Source organism: Rhinolophus sinicus, chromosome 1 (genome assembly GCF_057876585.1).
Source record: "Rhinolophus sinicus isolate RSI-liver-muscle chromosome 1, RSI-T2T, whole genome shotgun sequence".
Taxonomy (NCBI): Eukaryota; Metazoa; Chordata; class Mammalia; order Chiroptera; family Rhinolophidae; genus Rhinolophus; species Rhinolophus sinicus.
In genome coordinates this window covers 154,894,652-154,910,345 of record NC_142501.1, presented here as the reverse complement: position 1 = coordinate 154,910,345, position 15,694 = coordinate 154,894,652, and the positions used below count along the sequence as shown (strand labels likewise).

At 37.1% G+C, this 15,694-nt stretch overlaps 1 protein-coding gene across 4 annotated transcripts in view; it reads right to left on the bottom strand.

Annotated features, from left to right (window-relative positions):
- YTHDC1 (YTH N6-methyladenosine RNA binding protein C1) overlaps positions 1-15,150 on the bottom strand; it is a 32,836-nt gene extending 17,686 nt beyond the window's left edge. For 3 of the 4 annotated variants that reach the window (XM_019715644.3, XM_019715647.3, XM_019715648.3), the window contains exons 1-4: positions 14,765-15,145; positions 4,559-4,660; positions 3,852-4,180; positions 3,318-3,735 (exon numbers count right to left, since the gene is read on the bottom strand). In XM_019715644.3, coding sequence (XP_019571203.3) covers positions 3,318-3,735; positions 3,852-4,180; positions 4,559-4,660; positions 14,765-14,792 — 877 coding nt within the window. In that variant the 5' untranslated portion in view covers positions 14,793-15,145. Of the gene's footprint in view, positions 1-3,317; positions 3,736-3,851; positions 4,181-4,558; positions 4,661-14,764 lie in introns of all 4 variants that reach the window. The other variant, XM_019715645.3, reaches the window with a different exon arrangement.
- Between the last annotated feature and the right edge of the window lie 544 nt (positions 15,151-15,694).

Here is a 15,694-nt window from a genome sequence, read left to right as displayed (position 1 = left end):
TCCTATGTTCCTTGTCTCTTTAAGCATCTTTTCCCTTTGTTATTTACTAATAACTGCTTCTCCATGTAGATGTAAGAAGCTTGTAAATGAATCTAATTTTCCTAACTTAGAGCTGAAAGAGCAAAGCACATAATGGCACAATTACAAAGCCAAGCCCATATAAACCTACGTAGCAACCATGAAGGAATAATATTTCAAATAACCAGCTATAGAGAAAAGCATTTATTTCCAGGCTTAGGGCTTTGAAAATTGATACATGACTTTCAAAAGTTTTAAAATACTTTCCCTTAGGGCAAACAATTAAGACTTCAAGTGAATAGACTGAAGCCTTTTAGTATAAAATGACTGAGAATCTCGCCCCAATAGATGAGAAACAGGTTTTGTCAAATCCCAAATCTTTCTCATGCATGTCTGTTTCATTCACGGACTGACCACACATTCTATAGTCCCTGTATACAGTAGGAACTGGATTCACTGAATCAATAAATATCACATCCACATGAAAGAGATTAAAAAAATAAAATCTTGTTAAAATTGTTTTACAGTACTTCAAAAATTCTAACATTTCTTCTAATTTGTCCTCTGAATATTTAGAAGTCTAAGCCTTATGAATTGATCAGGATAATACATCTCTTGTTGCTGTTTAAAAACAGTACCTTATGGGAGTTAAACATACGGTGACAGAAGGGGACTAGACTTTGGGTGGTGAGTATACAGATGCTGTATTATAAAGTTGTATACCTGAAATTTCTATTAATGTTATTAAACAATGTTACCCCAATAAATTTAATTTAAAAAAAACTTTATGGTTCAAATTACTAAAAAGATCTCTTACTATGATAATGAAGAAAAAAATTAGGATCCTACCCAACTGTTTTTATGTAATGTTAAATCTAGCATCACTGTAAGAAATCTCCAAGGATTTTTCATCTTTTATGTATAAATAACTCCACAGCTCTTAAGTTATGATCCCCTCTCCCAACTATTTTTCTGATCTAAAGGACAATGAAAGTCATTTAACAGCCATCTTTACCTGTAAGGAAGTTACTGAAAATTCTAAGAAAAAGTAGGTAAAATACACTGAAATCTAAAAAATTCATGACACAGAAACTGTAATCCCTTGCATTTAAAAATTGACATCTCCTAATCAAGGAGTCTCAAATCTACCTCATTTTTCTTTTGCACATTATTATAAAGAGAAAATACCCCATGATAAAGAGAATAATTTCCTGCATACTAAACACAACCTCTAAAACATGTTCCACATAAGGGATCTCCCAAGGAAAATCTGCAATTTTTCCTTTAATAAGGAAAATAAAGAATTCCAGGTATCTCTTTTAAAAAAATATAGCTCTTCTATTAATAGTTTTGATTATCAAAGTTTCATAAAACCATTGGCTACCCATTCAATTTGAAATATCTTATCTACAAAAATATAAAGAATAAATACCTTGCTACAGTATTAGCATTTTCTAGAAGCTTGTTAAAAATGCAGATTATTTCAGGCCCTACCCATTTAAATCAATCTCCCTTGAAGGACTGAAACAAGACAAACATTTAATTCTAAGAAATAGTGTATAACATGGTTACCAAAATAAAGATTCCTATTAATAAAATGTTCCTAACCCCACGGGTGCTATACACTTCTCCATAATAAATAAACATTCTTTTATATTACCAATGTAATTTTTGTTCTCGATTCACTATTAAAATTATAATATATCCCATCAGTTTTCAAAATGTATGATAAGAGTAGTATTAAATATTCCACAAGTTTTTAATATCAAACCCAACTACTCATCTATTCCATTTAATTTTTTATCCTTCAACTCCCTTTGAAAACCTGTCTACAACTCCCAAAGTTAGATCTCTAGTGAGCAGAAGATTGAAAGCACTTCAATTGCCAATCCTTTTTATTAAGGATTTGTTAAATCCCTGCAAGATACTTATTGATTACCAAAAGAACTAGAAATAGCTGGCCATTTGCTCTATCAGCTATATCGAGAATATGATTTACTAACAATGTACTACTAAAATGATTAAAATTCTATAATAATGAATTTGTAACTATCCTATATATCAAAAGAATAGGATTTTTCTTGTATTCCAATGTTTAGTACATTTTGCTTATGTAGCTGATCTGGCTGCATCTTTACGCAAGACAGCTGTGAGAGTATAATCATCATAGAGTGGCCAAAGATCTTTAAGTACACTGACCTCTCCTTGCTATAACTTCTGAATTTACCCCTCAAAAAGCAACCCCTTAACCTAGTGACTGCAATTACCTAAGATTGCTACATTTACATGGATCGGACAGGTATAAAGTGGTACGACATGTAGTAACGAACGAATGACCCAAGATGCTTACCCAGTCTCTCCACAAGAATTTTAATACTCGTTTGCATTTTGCACCTTTATGCCCAGCCATCTAGAGCCCCTGCCCCAGAGAGTCAACACTGATATGGAAATGAAAGTTTGTGCTACCAAAAGAAAGGAACAGAATTGTTTTGATTTCTATTGCCACATAATGGAAGTCTAGAGGCATTTAACATGTAAATATCGTCATAAGGAGCAGACGGGTTCCATATGAATATACTTCAAGTACATCAGTGTCCAAATAAGCTGTTGTTGACTAATATGAAAATCTAAGAATTGTATAACATGAAAATCTGAAATACATTTCCCTTACAGAGAAAAAAATCGGACTTGTGTTCATTTATAACACAATCAATTTGTAGCTGTAAAACGTCTTTACAAAGGTATGTAAATCTTATTCAAATGCATATATTGGGGCCAGCCCAGCGGCTCACGTGGTTGAAACACTGTGCTAATGTCGAGGTCGCAGGTTCGATTCCTACATGGGCCAGTGAGCTGCAGCCTCTACAACTAAGATGGTGAACAATGGCTCTCCCTGGAGCTGGACTGCCGTGGGCTGGTGTCGGCTACTGTGCTGCTGTGGGCTACCATGTGCTGCCAGGAGCAGCAGGTGGCCAGACTGCCTGGGGGGGGGGGGGGGGGGTTGCAGCGCAAGGCTCATAATACCAGCATGGGCCAGGGAGCTGTGTCCTACACAACAAGACTGAGAAACAACGGCTTGAACCGGAGTGGCAGGGGAGCTGGGAGGGGAAAATAAAATAAAACGCACATATTTATAATACTCAAGAGCATATAATTAACTAAAAATAACCGCAAGACAGTCTTTCTCACATCCCCCATCTCCTCAAAACTTTTTATAAGTCAATTTAAGCATGTTTAAAAATAAAACAGGTCAAATATTTTTTTTAAAAAAATAAATTTTTACAAATAAAAAGTAATACCTGATCCATCTGTGCCTGAACCAGATCTGACAGACCCATCTGTGAAGGAAACGGATTCAGACTCAGAGTCACTAGCCTCACTTCGAGTGTCATAATCGTTTCCCTCTTCCTTCTGATCTCGCTCATCCTGTTCATATTCTTCTTCATCTTCTTCCTCCTCCTCCTCCTCTTCTTCCTCCTCCTCCTCCTCCTCCTCTCCATCTTCATCCACCTCATCTTCCTCTGCATCTTCTTCTACCTCTTCATCTTCCTCCACATCTTCCACCCCTTCCTCCTCATTCTCAGTGTTGTTGCCTTGCTCATCAGAAGAACCACTGCTGCCAGTCTCATGGTCAGAGACATATTCTTCAGAGTTAACTTCTTCCTTAGAAGATTGGCTGGATCTGCTTGCACGTCTATCCACTTCAAGCCCAATTCTCTGATGTTTAAAGAAAAAGGGAATCAAGAGTCATATAATACACAAGGTCACAGTGAATAAATAGTTCTAAAGCCTCAAAAAAAATGCTGTTTTATATCTGCAATAATATTTACTACCTCAGAACCATCTGGTGTAGGGGATTTGGCCCTCCTTTCAGCATCCCTTTTCCGGAGACAAGTTTTGTCAGGTTGAGTCTTGTAAGGTTCTCTGGAGGCACTGCTTGACAAACGAATTTTTCGATCAGCTTCCAGACGCTTGTTTCTTTCAGATCTTTGATATTCTTCATTTTTGTACTCTGTGACTGACTTTCCTTTTGTACTAACTATTCTTTTGTTATTGCTAACTGATGAGCTCAGTGGCTTAGAAATCAATTGTCTTGAATGAACAGAAGGCTTTTGTCGCTTGCTGTCAGTAGATTCCATTCGGTCACTTTTTCTTTTTGATCCTTAAAAACACAATTTAAAAAGACATATAAAAGTATTTGCGTATTCCATTTATTTCACCAAACATGAAGATACTATGTATCAGAGAGGAAAAAAAACCTCATTTATTTAAAATATTCTGAAATATTTTTTACTCCAAAGTTAATCGTAAAGCAAACATAACTCTCATACATTGAAATAAATTAATTTATTTGACATGTTTCACACATTTGAAACAGCATTACTCTTATTCATATGGAATTAGATACCACAGTGTATGATTGTGTTTTTGGTATTAACTGTCTCAAGAAACAAGTACAAAAGCAAAGTCACTTTCTTAAGAAATTAAATCTCTATTTAAACTGTTATTTAAAAAAAAAAATAACAGAAATCTTCCATACCCTTTTTCTCGTTTTTATCTTGTTCACTCTCTGGATTATACAGTTCATCATCCTGTTCTGGTACTTCAGTCAAAATATCATCTAAAACATTAAGTTCTCCATCTGAAAGCAAGAAAATTGAAAATATGGAAAAATCATTATCATTAAGCATTTATCTTTGAGTAGTTGCTATGCTGAGGCTACAGAATAAGAACATAACCCTCAAGAAGCTTTCACTTCAGAATTAAGACATAAGAATAATTCCTATAAAACTATACAAGATAATGGGCGTGATACAGTCTGCTCAACAAAGCCCCGGAGTATACACCCCAGAGGGTGTGGAAGGAATATACTGGGGTACAAAATAAAACGTCAGCACTTCTACATTTGTATCTCACTCCTTTAATTTTTATATTTTGTAACTGCTTAAAATGTGCATGATAAATTAGTATAGAAATACATGTGTATAACTCAAAACCATACATTTATTAAGGATTTGTTAAATCCCTGCAAGATACTTATTGATTACCAAAAGATAAACTGGCAGATTCCAGAGTAACCAAGTAATAAAAGTTGTTATCATCAATAATGGGTCAAATCAACATCATGGACCTCCTGGTATGATGTGCTGAATATAGACCTATTCTGTGATATTACTATGAAAAATGCAAAATCTGAACCTACACCTGAGGAAACATCAAACAAACCCAAATTAAGGGTCCAAAAATGTCAATGGCATGAAATACAAACACTAAGGAAGTACTCCAATTTAAAGGAGACCAAAGTGACATGATTAAATGAACATAGCACTTGATCTGAAACACAACTGGGAAAACTAGTGAAATCTAAATAAGGTCTGTAGATTATACCGTGTTTCCCCGAAAATAAGACCGAGTCTTACATTAAGTTTTGCTCTAAAAGAAGCATTAGGGCTTATGTTCAGGGAATGTCATCCTGAAAAATCATGCTAGGGCTTGTTTTCTGGGTAGGTCTTATTTTGGGGGAAACACGGTAATAAGTATCAATGTTAACTTCCCACTTTTGAAAGTATGTACTATAGTTAAGTAAAAGTCCTAATTTTTAGGAAATACATTCTTCAGGATTTAGGGACAAAGCAGGATCGTGCCTCCAACTGACAAATGGTTCAGGAAAAAAGTGTCTGCATGCATATATCCCATCCACATATATACACTTAGAATGTGTGTGTGAGAGAGAATATGAATAAGAAAGACAAATGTGGTAAAATGTTAACATTTGTGGAATGCAGTTGAAAAGGAAAATTATTCGCACTATTCTTACAGCGATCCTTTTTGCCCGAAATAATGTCAAAATAAAGTTAAAAGAAAAAAATGGACGTGCTACATAATCAAAAATGTTTGAGGCTGCTGGTATGGACTATGAAAGTGTAACTTGTTCACACGAGGCAACTACTGACTATAATTGACATACTATTCAATGATCATGAAAACTTATAACTCAGTTTTGCCACCCCACGCCACCCTCAAAAATTAATCTTAAAAATACATGCAAATGTTTCTTTCTTCTTTAAATTTATTTTTAAAAATAACGCACTAAAGGTGAATGTTTTCAACACTAAGTATTCGGTATCAAAAATATCTTTCTAAATCTAAGGTGTGGTAATGAGAGGTATAAAGTCATGAAACTGATGAGATAGGACAATTTATGGCTCCAACCAAAAAGCAAAGCACATTCAAAGTATAGCAATGGTTATGAACCCTTGTCTATAAACAAGTTAGTTGGGATTCATAGTTCCCCAAACGGTGACAGAAATTAAGTGACTAAAGAGAAATACAACAGTTAAGGTAGGCATTATAAGAAGGAAAGCAAAGTTAGGTAGGACATGGAAAATGTAACTAACACCTTCCTCTGTATTTGGAGCCAGACACAGTCGCTAATTCAGAACATCTGAAAATTACATATGCCTGGATGGCACAGCAATTGATTTCTTTGGGTGGTAACAATGTTTATCTGTATTGTACCACTTTTCTAAAATGAATATATGGAATGGCACAGCAATTGATTTCTTTGGGTGGTAACAATGTTTATCTGTATTTTACCACTTTTCTAAAATGAATATATACTATATTTTTGGTTACTTATTCATTTAAATGTTATTTAAAATCAAGGCATGCCAATCAAAAAGGCTTCTCTCATCTTCTGGATTCACCTTTTTCACCAAGGAGGAAATTCTCTCGAGATATGAAAGGTGGCAAACAATTTTTAGACTCTATATTATAAATAAAAAAACATGTAACTTGATAGAAAAAAGTTCAAGTTTTGCACATATTTAATGATTCTTGGGTAAAAGCTCGCTAGTCAGTAAAAAAGTGGGTCCCAACAAATCATGACAGAAATACATGTGTTGAAACAAAAAATTTTAAACTATCACAACAAAATAGGCAAGTAAATAAACAGTGCTACACAAATCTCTTCATGAAACCACTAATTCTTAATTAGACATATCAACCCAAAGCTTGAATTCACATGAAATTATACGTTTTATATGTGCTAAATCTAACACAGAATGAAAGAACTGTGCAGTTTAATTTAAATCAATTTAAATTTCAGATATGCCTGAATCATGGTTTCCCTATTTTAAAGAAGTACTGCTTTAAAAAGCTTTAATAATTATATTAGTCAAATTTTAGAGATTTGTTGCAGCTTTAGAAAGCATCTACAAATTTTTAAAACAAATATTAACCAATGCTTCCTTTTTCAATACTATCACTTTCACATACATCATATATAGTCATATGAAACACATAAGGTATATTCTACCATTACTTTGCAGAAAAAGACACAGAAGCTCAAAAGTTCAAGTTCACCAAATTTACTTGTCTAGAAACAAATGGATGTGAGTCTAGAGTTCAGGCTTTCTAAATCTAGGGTTAAATTAGATGAGGAACATTAAAAGCACCTTTAAACAAAGTGTAAAGAAACAAAATGCAAATGATTAAAAGGTAGCATGCACTAGTAGATTAATTTCAAATTAGTGTACCAGAGAGCTCTGTATTACTAATATTACTGCATCTTAAATTTACTTTAAAATCAACCATTAACATCCTCACTTACTGGTCTACACATTTTCATCTGTATTATAGTCAGTGATATCAATAAGCTAACCATGGTTTTATCACAATATCGGCAAACTAAGACCTGCAGGATGAATGAATTCAGCCCATGGCTTGTTTTTGACCCACGAGAAAAGAAAGGTTCCTGCATTTTTAAGGTTGTGTTTAGAAACACAAAAGCAAACAAGAATATATGACAAACACCTTGTATGGCTCACATAAAGCCTAAAATATCATTTATAGTCAGACCTTTTACAAACAGTTTGCCAACCCATGATATAAATGACCACAAGTTACTTTTCTCTATCACGTACCATTATTTGTTTACTGAAATATGATATACAGGAAAGAGATCTGGATTCAGAAGTAGTATGAAAATCCAGATTATCATTTAAGCTAGGCCTTGGGGAAATACCAGTCTGAGCTCCAGTTTCTTCACCTCTGAGGCATTTAAAATAAAATATCAATGTTTGGGGAAGGGAACAGGAAGGCAATTATGTGAATCTCCTGGTGAGTTTTCAGCCTGTAAGTCTTTTCCTATTACTATCAGATTCTAATAAATCTCGCCTGCCACAAACCTTAATAACTAGGGTACATGACATACAAAATTTGGTCCAAAACACAAAACAAAATCTTCTTTAACTCAGATAAATATATACATGATCTGATTATCTACTGCTATACATGCCACCCAGAAATCATTATTGCTTATGGTTCTGGAGTTCAACCAGGGTCTCTCAGACGGCTGCAGTTAGACGGTGGCTAGAGTTAGCATCATCTGAAGGCTTGTGTATTCGCATGTCTGGCTGGCACCTAGGCTGGGAAGACTCAAAACAGCTGGGGTTTCTAGGGCATTTCTTTCTGTGGTCACTCTCCACCATGGCAGCTTCAGGGTAGGCAGACCTCTTACATGGTAGTTTAGGCCTCTAAAGAGGTACAGATCCCAACAGAGAAAGGGCCAGGCAGAAGAAGCTCAGCAACACTACATTTTATTCAGAGGTAATCACAACAGTCTACCCAGGTTTAAACAGGAGACAGAGACTCCATTTATTGTTGGGAGAAGTGTCAAATACTTGGTAGATGTTTCCAAAACTACCATCTACTTAGTTTTGTTTAAATTTAAGTATTTTAACTGTAAGGTGCATTTTTTTTTTCAATACGTTTTATTGGGGAATATTGGAGAACAGTGTGTTTCTCCAGGGCCCATCAGCTCCAAGTCATTGTCCTTTAATCTGGTTGTGGAGGGCGCAGCTCAGCTCCAAGGCCAGTTGTCGTTTTCAATCTTTAGTTGCAGAGGGCGCAGCCCACCATCCCATGCGGGGATTGAACCAGTAACTTTGTTGGTGCGAGTTTGCGCTCTAACCAACTGAGCCATCCGGCCGCCCTGTAAGGTGTATTTTTTAAAGCCCAAAGTCTGGTTTTAAAAAAATGAAAGTTTACAACATTGGGTTATAAAGCTAACTTAAAGTGCTTCTTCTGACCCCTTCTTTCATTGGCTAGAAAAAGTACACTTAGCACATATTTTAATTCATTTTTTTTTTCAATTTAGAATTGGCCATGAAGAAAAGATTATTTTAAGATTTTCAGAAGCTACTGCAGGTTAGAGACCAATCATCACTGACATATCCTTTTTGGAAAGAAATAACTCTTTGAGAGATACAGCAATGTCCGCAAGTTCCCTAGGGTGACTTTCTTTAAATTACCTTAATAAATGTTTCAAATCACTCTGTCCTGAAATTTAACATTATTATTCTGTATAGAAATATGTATGTATTCAATTACTTCATAGTAGTTTGACAGCAGCAACCCAACATAAGCATAGTAACAGTTAAATGAAAAAGGGTTAGAAAATTCCAGGTTAAGAAGAGTTCTATGAACATACAATTTACATACGATAAAAATAACTCTAATGCTTTATCATTTCTATGATAAAGCACTTCACATTAAGTTTCTCTGGTTAAGTCTATATAAAGAGCTAGTCTTAAAAAAATATTTTAAAACCTCGAAAACTGAATTTACCATGCCACAAAATGAATTTCTTTCACGTGTCAGTGCAATGAATTAGCTCAAATGAAACACAAAATGCTTCAGTATGTTTCCATTTACGGCTAAAATTCACATCCATCTTAGAGTTATACACTAACAGCCAGAAAGATGAATCTAGTTCTTAAACGCTTGTCTTTTTTTGAAAACTCTAATAACTATTTAATATAAAAATCCAGATCCAGTATTTTTTAAAGGACTATTTAATCATTAGAGGCCCAGATTATCACCTGAAAACTACCAGCTGGAGCAGTCCTGATAGTCTTCCGTTAAGACACAGAGAAGGTAATATATGTCGAGGTTATGCATGAGAAAATCTGGGTTTATGCCTGGTAAATCAGTGTATTTACTAATACTGTCTGAACACAGACCATACTTGCTTTTACTTTTTTTAACCTAATACTCACCATCACCTATTGTATTAAGCAAGTACTTTATCTGCCTGACCTTACTATGCATATAAGCCTGCAAATCCTGAGTAAAATACTGATGTTAATAACTGCAAATAAATTGAAGATTCAGTTCAATAGACACTGAGGCATAGGTACGCCAAATTCTAGTTTTAGTATACAATATGTACTTTGTGAAACAGTAAGAATGCTACAGGGACAAGCCTTCTCAACTCCAGTGGATTAACTGCCTTGACAGGATGCAAACAGTGTTGTCTAATCTTCCAAATTTTCAAGAGGATCCCCAAATTCAGATTTTTATTTGGAATTGCATGACTTTTAAATGTTGCCTCAATTAAAAACAAAACAAAAGAGGCTGCTGCTAGCTTGAGTCTTCTGTGGAAGGATGTGCAATCATCTGTGAACATTTTGCATTCACAATATATGATGTATATATGACCTTTATTTTGATCACTGGTGAAAGCTCGCACGATCTCACTTATCAACTCAAGCTATTAGCAAACTGAATTTTGAGATAAATGTACAGATTCAGGGGTATAGGACTCAAAACAAGGAAATAAAGAGAATCATTATTTTTAGAGCCTGTTCAAAAACTGGTTAAGATGTCAGAAGAAACAAGGCTTGTATTTTATTTTGTTGCTTGATTGGGGGATTTTTGTTTTAGATAAACATGTGAACTTAAAAATCTAACTGCTTGCAAAGTAGTTTTAACCTTTAAAAGGTTATGTATGTAACAAGAATTTCAAAATGAAGGCCACAGAATTAAAGTGATGACTAAAATCTCACAACTATGAATTCAAATGCAGTGCTCTTTCCACTATACCAGAATTAAACCTTACTCTTGAAATTCCTGGCCCAGGAAGACCACAAATCTTAACCTCGGGAGTATCAGTGTAGAAAATTAACCTTTATCTGAGACACAGTCGTCTTTTTTTTTTTTTGACCCCTGGAAAGCTTCTGGGTCAGGAGATACAAAGCATTATTTATTTCAGGGGCCAGCATCAGACTTAAGATCCAGCGTATTTAGAGAAAGAAAACCGGGTAGTTAAATATACTATACATTTTCTTTTCCAAAACAGGTCACCAGAGTACATTATTTTTTATTTTATTCATTTAATAATTTGAGTAGGGTTTGACAATTGAACAAGATTTCCTGGAACCTACCCTTCTGTTACATTTCACATTAGACCAGTTTCTCAGTTACTTTTTTGTCATTCAAATCTGTCATTCCTCTTATGAAGTGTAGAGACTAGGATTTCCCATCCCATCCAAATTTCTTGTCTTCCAAAAAGCATACATTTGAAGTCTACATGGAACATTTTTAATTTTTTATCCTACTTCTATGGGTAAAACAAATACATTAGCATATCAAATACATACTACTCTATACTTTAGAGATACCTAACTAAAGTGGGCCAACAGTCAATTTTATGCTATGGACTTACTATATAGTGAGGGCCACAAGATGTATATACATGTGTGCATATGTATAACTGTGTATATATGTATATGTACTTGCCTGCATGTGTGTGTACATATATAATTTAAACTTTGAAACTCTTGGCTTTGGACATCGATAGCAAATGTCATGTAACTAGTCAGTTATTAATGAATTCCTTGGGCTAACGATTTACAACCCTGCAAGGCATAAGACACAATCACCGTACACTAGGAACCTGGTGAACAAGACAGACATGCTACTGGCCCTCTTGGAGCTTCCAGTTTGGTAATATAGAAAACATGTTACTTATGAAAGTGGTAATTATCCACACTTTGGATACATTACCCTTTTATAACTATGCTTTGGAGAGAACTTTATAAAAGCCTAAAATTCATACAAGGTGTTTGTAATATAAAAGATGTGTCTTTCCTCATATGGAAAAATGGTATTTGGGCCGGCCAGGTGGCTCAGGTGGTTGGAGCGCGTCGCTGGTTTGATTCCCACATGGGCCATTGAGCTGTGCCCTTTACAGCTAAGATTGTGAACAATGGTTCTCTCTGGAGGTGGGCTGCTGTGAGCAGCTGGAGGTCGGCATGGGCTACTGTGTGCTGCCATGAGCAGCCGGTGGCCCGTGTTAGAGGCTGGCAACCAGCGAGGGCAGCCAGCAAGAGCGGCCGCGAGCTGTTGTGAGCGGCCGACCAGTGACCGGAGACCAACTGTGTGTGTGTGTGGGGGGGGGGGTAATGCAAGGCTCCTAATACCACGAGCGTGGGCCAGGGAACTGTGTCCTAAACAACTAGATAGAACTAGATAGAAACAACAGCTTGAAGGGGGTTGGGGGGAGGGGGAATGGCATTTAACATTAGTTACCACCACCACCATTCCAATGTCCTTCAAATCTACTTTTGGGACAAATAATCACCACAGGAATCAGAGGCAGCTGGCAATTTGTCCAGTTATATAGGCTTCAGTTTCTAAGTATGGGTATCATAGAACCATTATAGAACTTAATGTGTTTATTACACAGCTAATGTGCAAAGCCCAATAATCGAATGACTTTATAACCAAAAGTCTTTTGCCTGTTCAGTGATGAATAGCAAATCTCTACAACTTAAACTCATTTCTTATCAAAATCTTACCCCATTTATGAAATCATTTAAAAGGGACCTAAGGTATGTGACATGTATAAGATTCTTACAGGGGTTATCTTTATAATCTTCTAATGTTTCTTAAGATAACTGATGACAGTAAGTACTTAGCTTCCCACTTTTTCTTGTTCAAGTATGAGAAGGAAGAGTCAAGTATTGATTCTAATTCTGGCTATTATTCTAGCTGTGTGACGACGAACAAGTAAGTGAAATACCCTAGGGCTGTTTCCTTATTTGCAAAATGAGTTATTCTAGAAATCTTCCCATTCCAAAATTAAATAAGCAATTCTAGTAGGACTGTATTTGCTAGCTTCCCCAGTGACCTACATAATCTTTGATCTAAACTATAAAGATAAGCACTTATATCAGAAGTTTTAAAATACGTAAGTTCAATTATAGAAATCAAGTTTTTTAAAAACTACACAAATGTGAGGCCTTTCAAAAACTGGACAATTTATACTAAGTACTGCTAATAGGTGGCATTACTACTCCCCAATTAGTTATAAAATTTATGTATTTGAACTGCATTATCATCAATAAATCTGTTTCTAACACAAAATATTCAAAACATACCCACTTTCCTTCCTCAATGTACATTACTGTGCCTATTACTGATTTATAACTACGTTCATCTTAACAATGAATTCTTCAGAGTACTGAGTTTTACTCATTGTATTTGATTTTTCACCCACCACAACCACTGTCCATCCACTCCTATACACAAAGCTCACAGAGTACACTCTGAAACAATCAAACTTTGACTAATTATTATTGATTAAAATTATCTAGTTTAATAATGGACTTTACTAATTAAAAGCAGTTTCCTTTATTCACTAACACCATGCAATCCTATGTTCACATTCTGATTTCTCAAAAAAATGGGGATGCAGATTTTTTTAGAATTCATTTAAAAAATCAAACTACTATAACCTAATTATTGAGCTGCTTTAAGATAGGAGCAATATCTTAAAAAACATTCCCACCCACTCCCCTTCCCAAACTTTTCCCTATCCTAGAGCAATTTGAAGTATGAAGACACTTCTTAAGGAGAAAACTTAAGAAAAAAGCACAGGCCTAGTGCAACTAGACTCTAGAGCCCATTTAACAAATCCCTACCCAAAATTAATTAGGCACACGAGAGGGTAGGTCTGTGAAATACAGAGCAGTAAGCTGTGCAACATTTTTTCTGTATCAAATACAAGCTTTCCAAAACTATCATGCTAATTTAGGGTTGGAAAAGAACTTAAGGAAGCATCTGACTGAGACCATTCTCCAGACACGTACTGATCCAGGACCTACATTCACATCTCTAGGTCCTGAGAGGTCGGTGTTTTAAAAGACATGAGGTTCGGTTCTGATACATCAGTTCTTCCTATATTTCTCCATAATTTTATCCCTCCAGCTCTCTTATGAATTACACCCATTTGTTCCCGGTTATACCCCCTGGGAGCTACACAAAATGTGCTTCCATCAAAATAGTGGCCAGGATTTTTTTTTTGCAGGCCTAATTCATATAATTATCTTTTTTCAAACATCATGTCTTCCAAAATAAGTATTCGAGGAACCAAATGGGCACTTCTTTCCACTTTGCCCATGTAACAAAAACAGCCTCAAGTTATTTGTAGGTATTTCTCGAGATCAATAATCCACCTATACGACTTCTTAAATATGCTCACGTACTAGACTACCAGCTTTGATCGTGGCATTAAGGGATTTTGAAATGTAGCCTAACAGAAAAGGATGTACTGAAAATACGCATTACATACGCATAATCCTGCCAGAAAATAAACCTAAGGGCCCGCAACTCAGAACAGGCCTTCTCTCAGCTGCGCCCAGGACAGCTAAACGGAAAGTGAAGAGGAGAATTAGGATCAAAGAAAAACCATAGGCTAGATGAAGTGTTAAGTCAAATGGAGACCGAACCGGGAAAGAGCAGGCCTGGTCTCTTCCAATGAGTTCAAGGGTCCCGGTGCGGGGGACCGGCTCCGCGTCGGGAAGCTAACCTCCCAACCCCCATCCCGCAACCCAGAACCGCGGTTCCACTGATCCACTCCCGAGCCCCGCCTCCGCCCGTCACCTTTCCTCGCACTAACCTTTCTCCTCCCGGCTGTCGGCCGCCATTGCTCCTCTCCTGTTTCCGCTGCTGCCGCCGCCGCCGTCGCCGCTCCGACGCGACTCGCGCGGGGGCCCCAGCCGCGGCAGCACTAGCACAGGCACGTCCGTCAGTCCGTACGCCGGGCTGCGCGCTTCGCACCGTGGCCTCCACCACTCACCTTTCGCGACTCACCCTTTTTCTCCCCGCTTCTGCCCTTTCTCCGTTCCCTCCTTGCACTCCAGCCTCCGGAGGCCTAGGCCCAGCCTACCCGTTGAGACTTGGGGACGGGAGGGGGCAAAGGGGAGGGTAGGGAAACAGATGGCAACGGCCAGCGGCGCTAAAATGGAGCCTGCTTCCTGCGTGAAACACTCCCGCTCCCGAAATGCCCTGCGCTGTTTACGCTTCGTTCCTCCCTGGGAACGTCACAGTGCGGAGAGGGGCGGGGAAGCGGAACAAGCCGGGGAACGTGACACAACGTCTGGACGTCGCCCCGCCCCCTGCATCCCGGATGTCCCCGGAATAAGTCTTTCCAGAGATTAGGCTGCGAGTTATTTACGGGTAATCGGCTGCGTTTACTGCGCTTAGGTAGCTCGGTTTGCTCACCTGAAACACCTACTGGCGGACCTTCCAGCCTCAGGGCAAAGATGTTTTCTGTCGCTCCGCGGGACTCCTGATTCAGTTCTGGGAATCGAAGATTTAATTAGGACAAGTCTGGCCCGGTCCCTTGGCAGCCACCACTTTACCGGCTCTGGTACTAAATGTGCTTTCCTAGTTGGTGTCCCAGGCCTACCCAGATGCAGCTCAGGATGCAACCAGCTCACTTGTCACAAAAACCTACTCGTTTTGTTTTTAATTGGGAAAATGAATTATATTTATTTTAAAATGGCTTTGCAATTCACTTAACAGATTTGATTTAAACATTTATGGA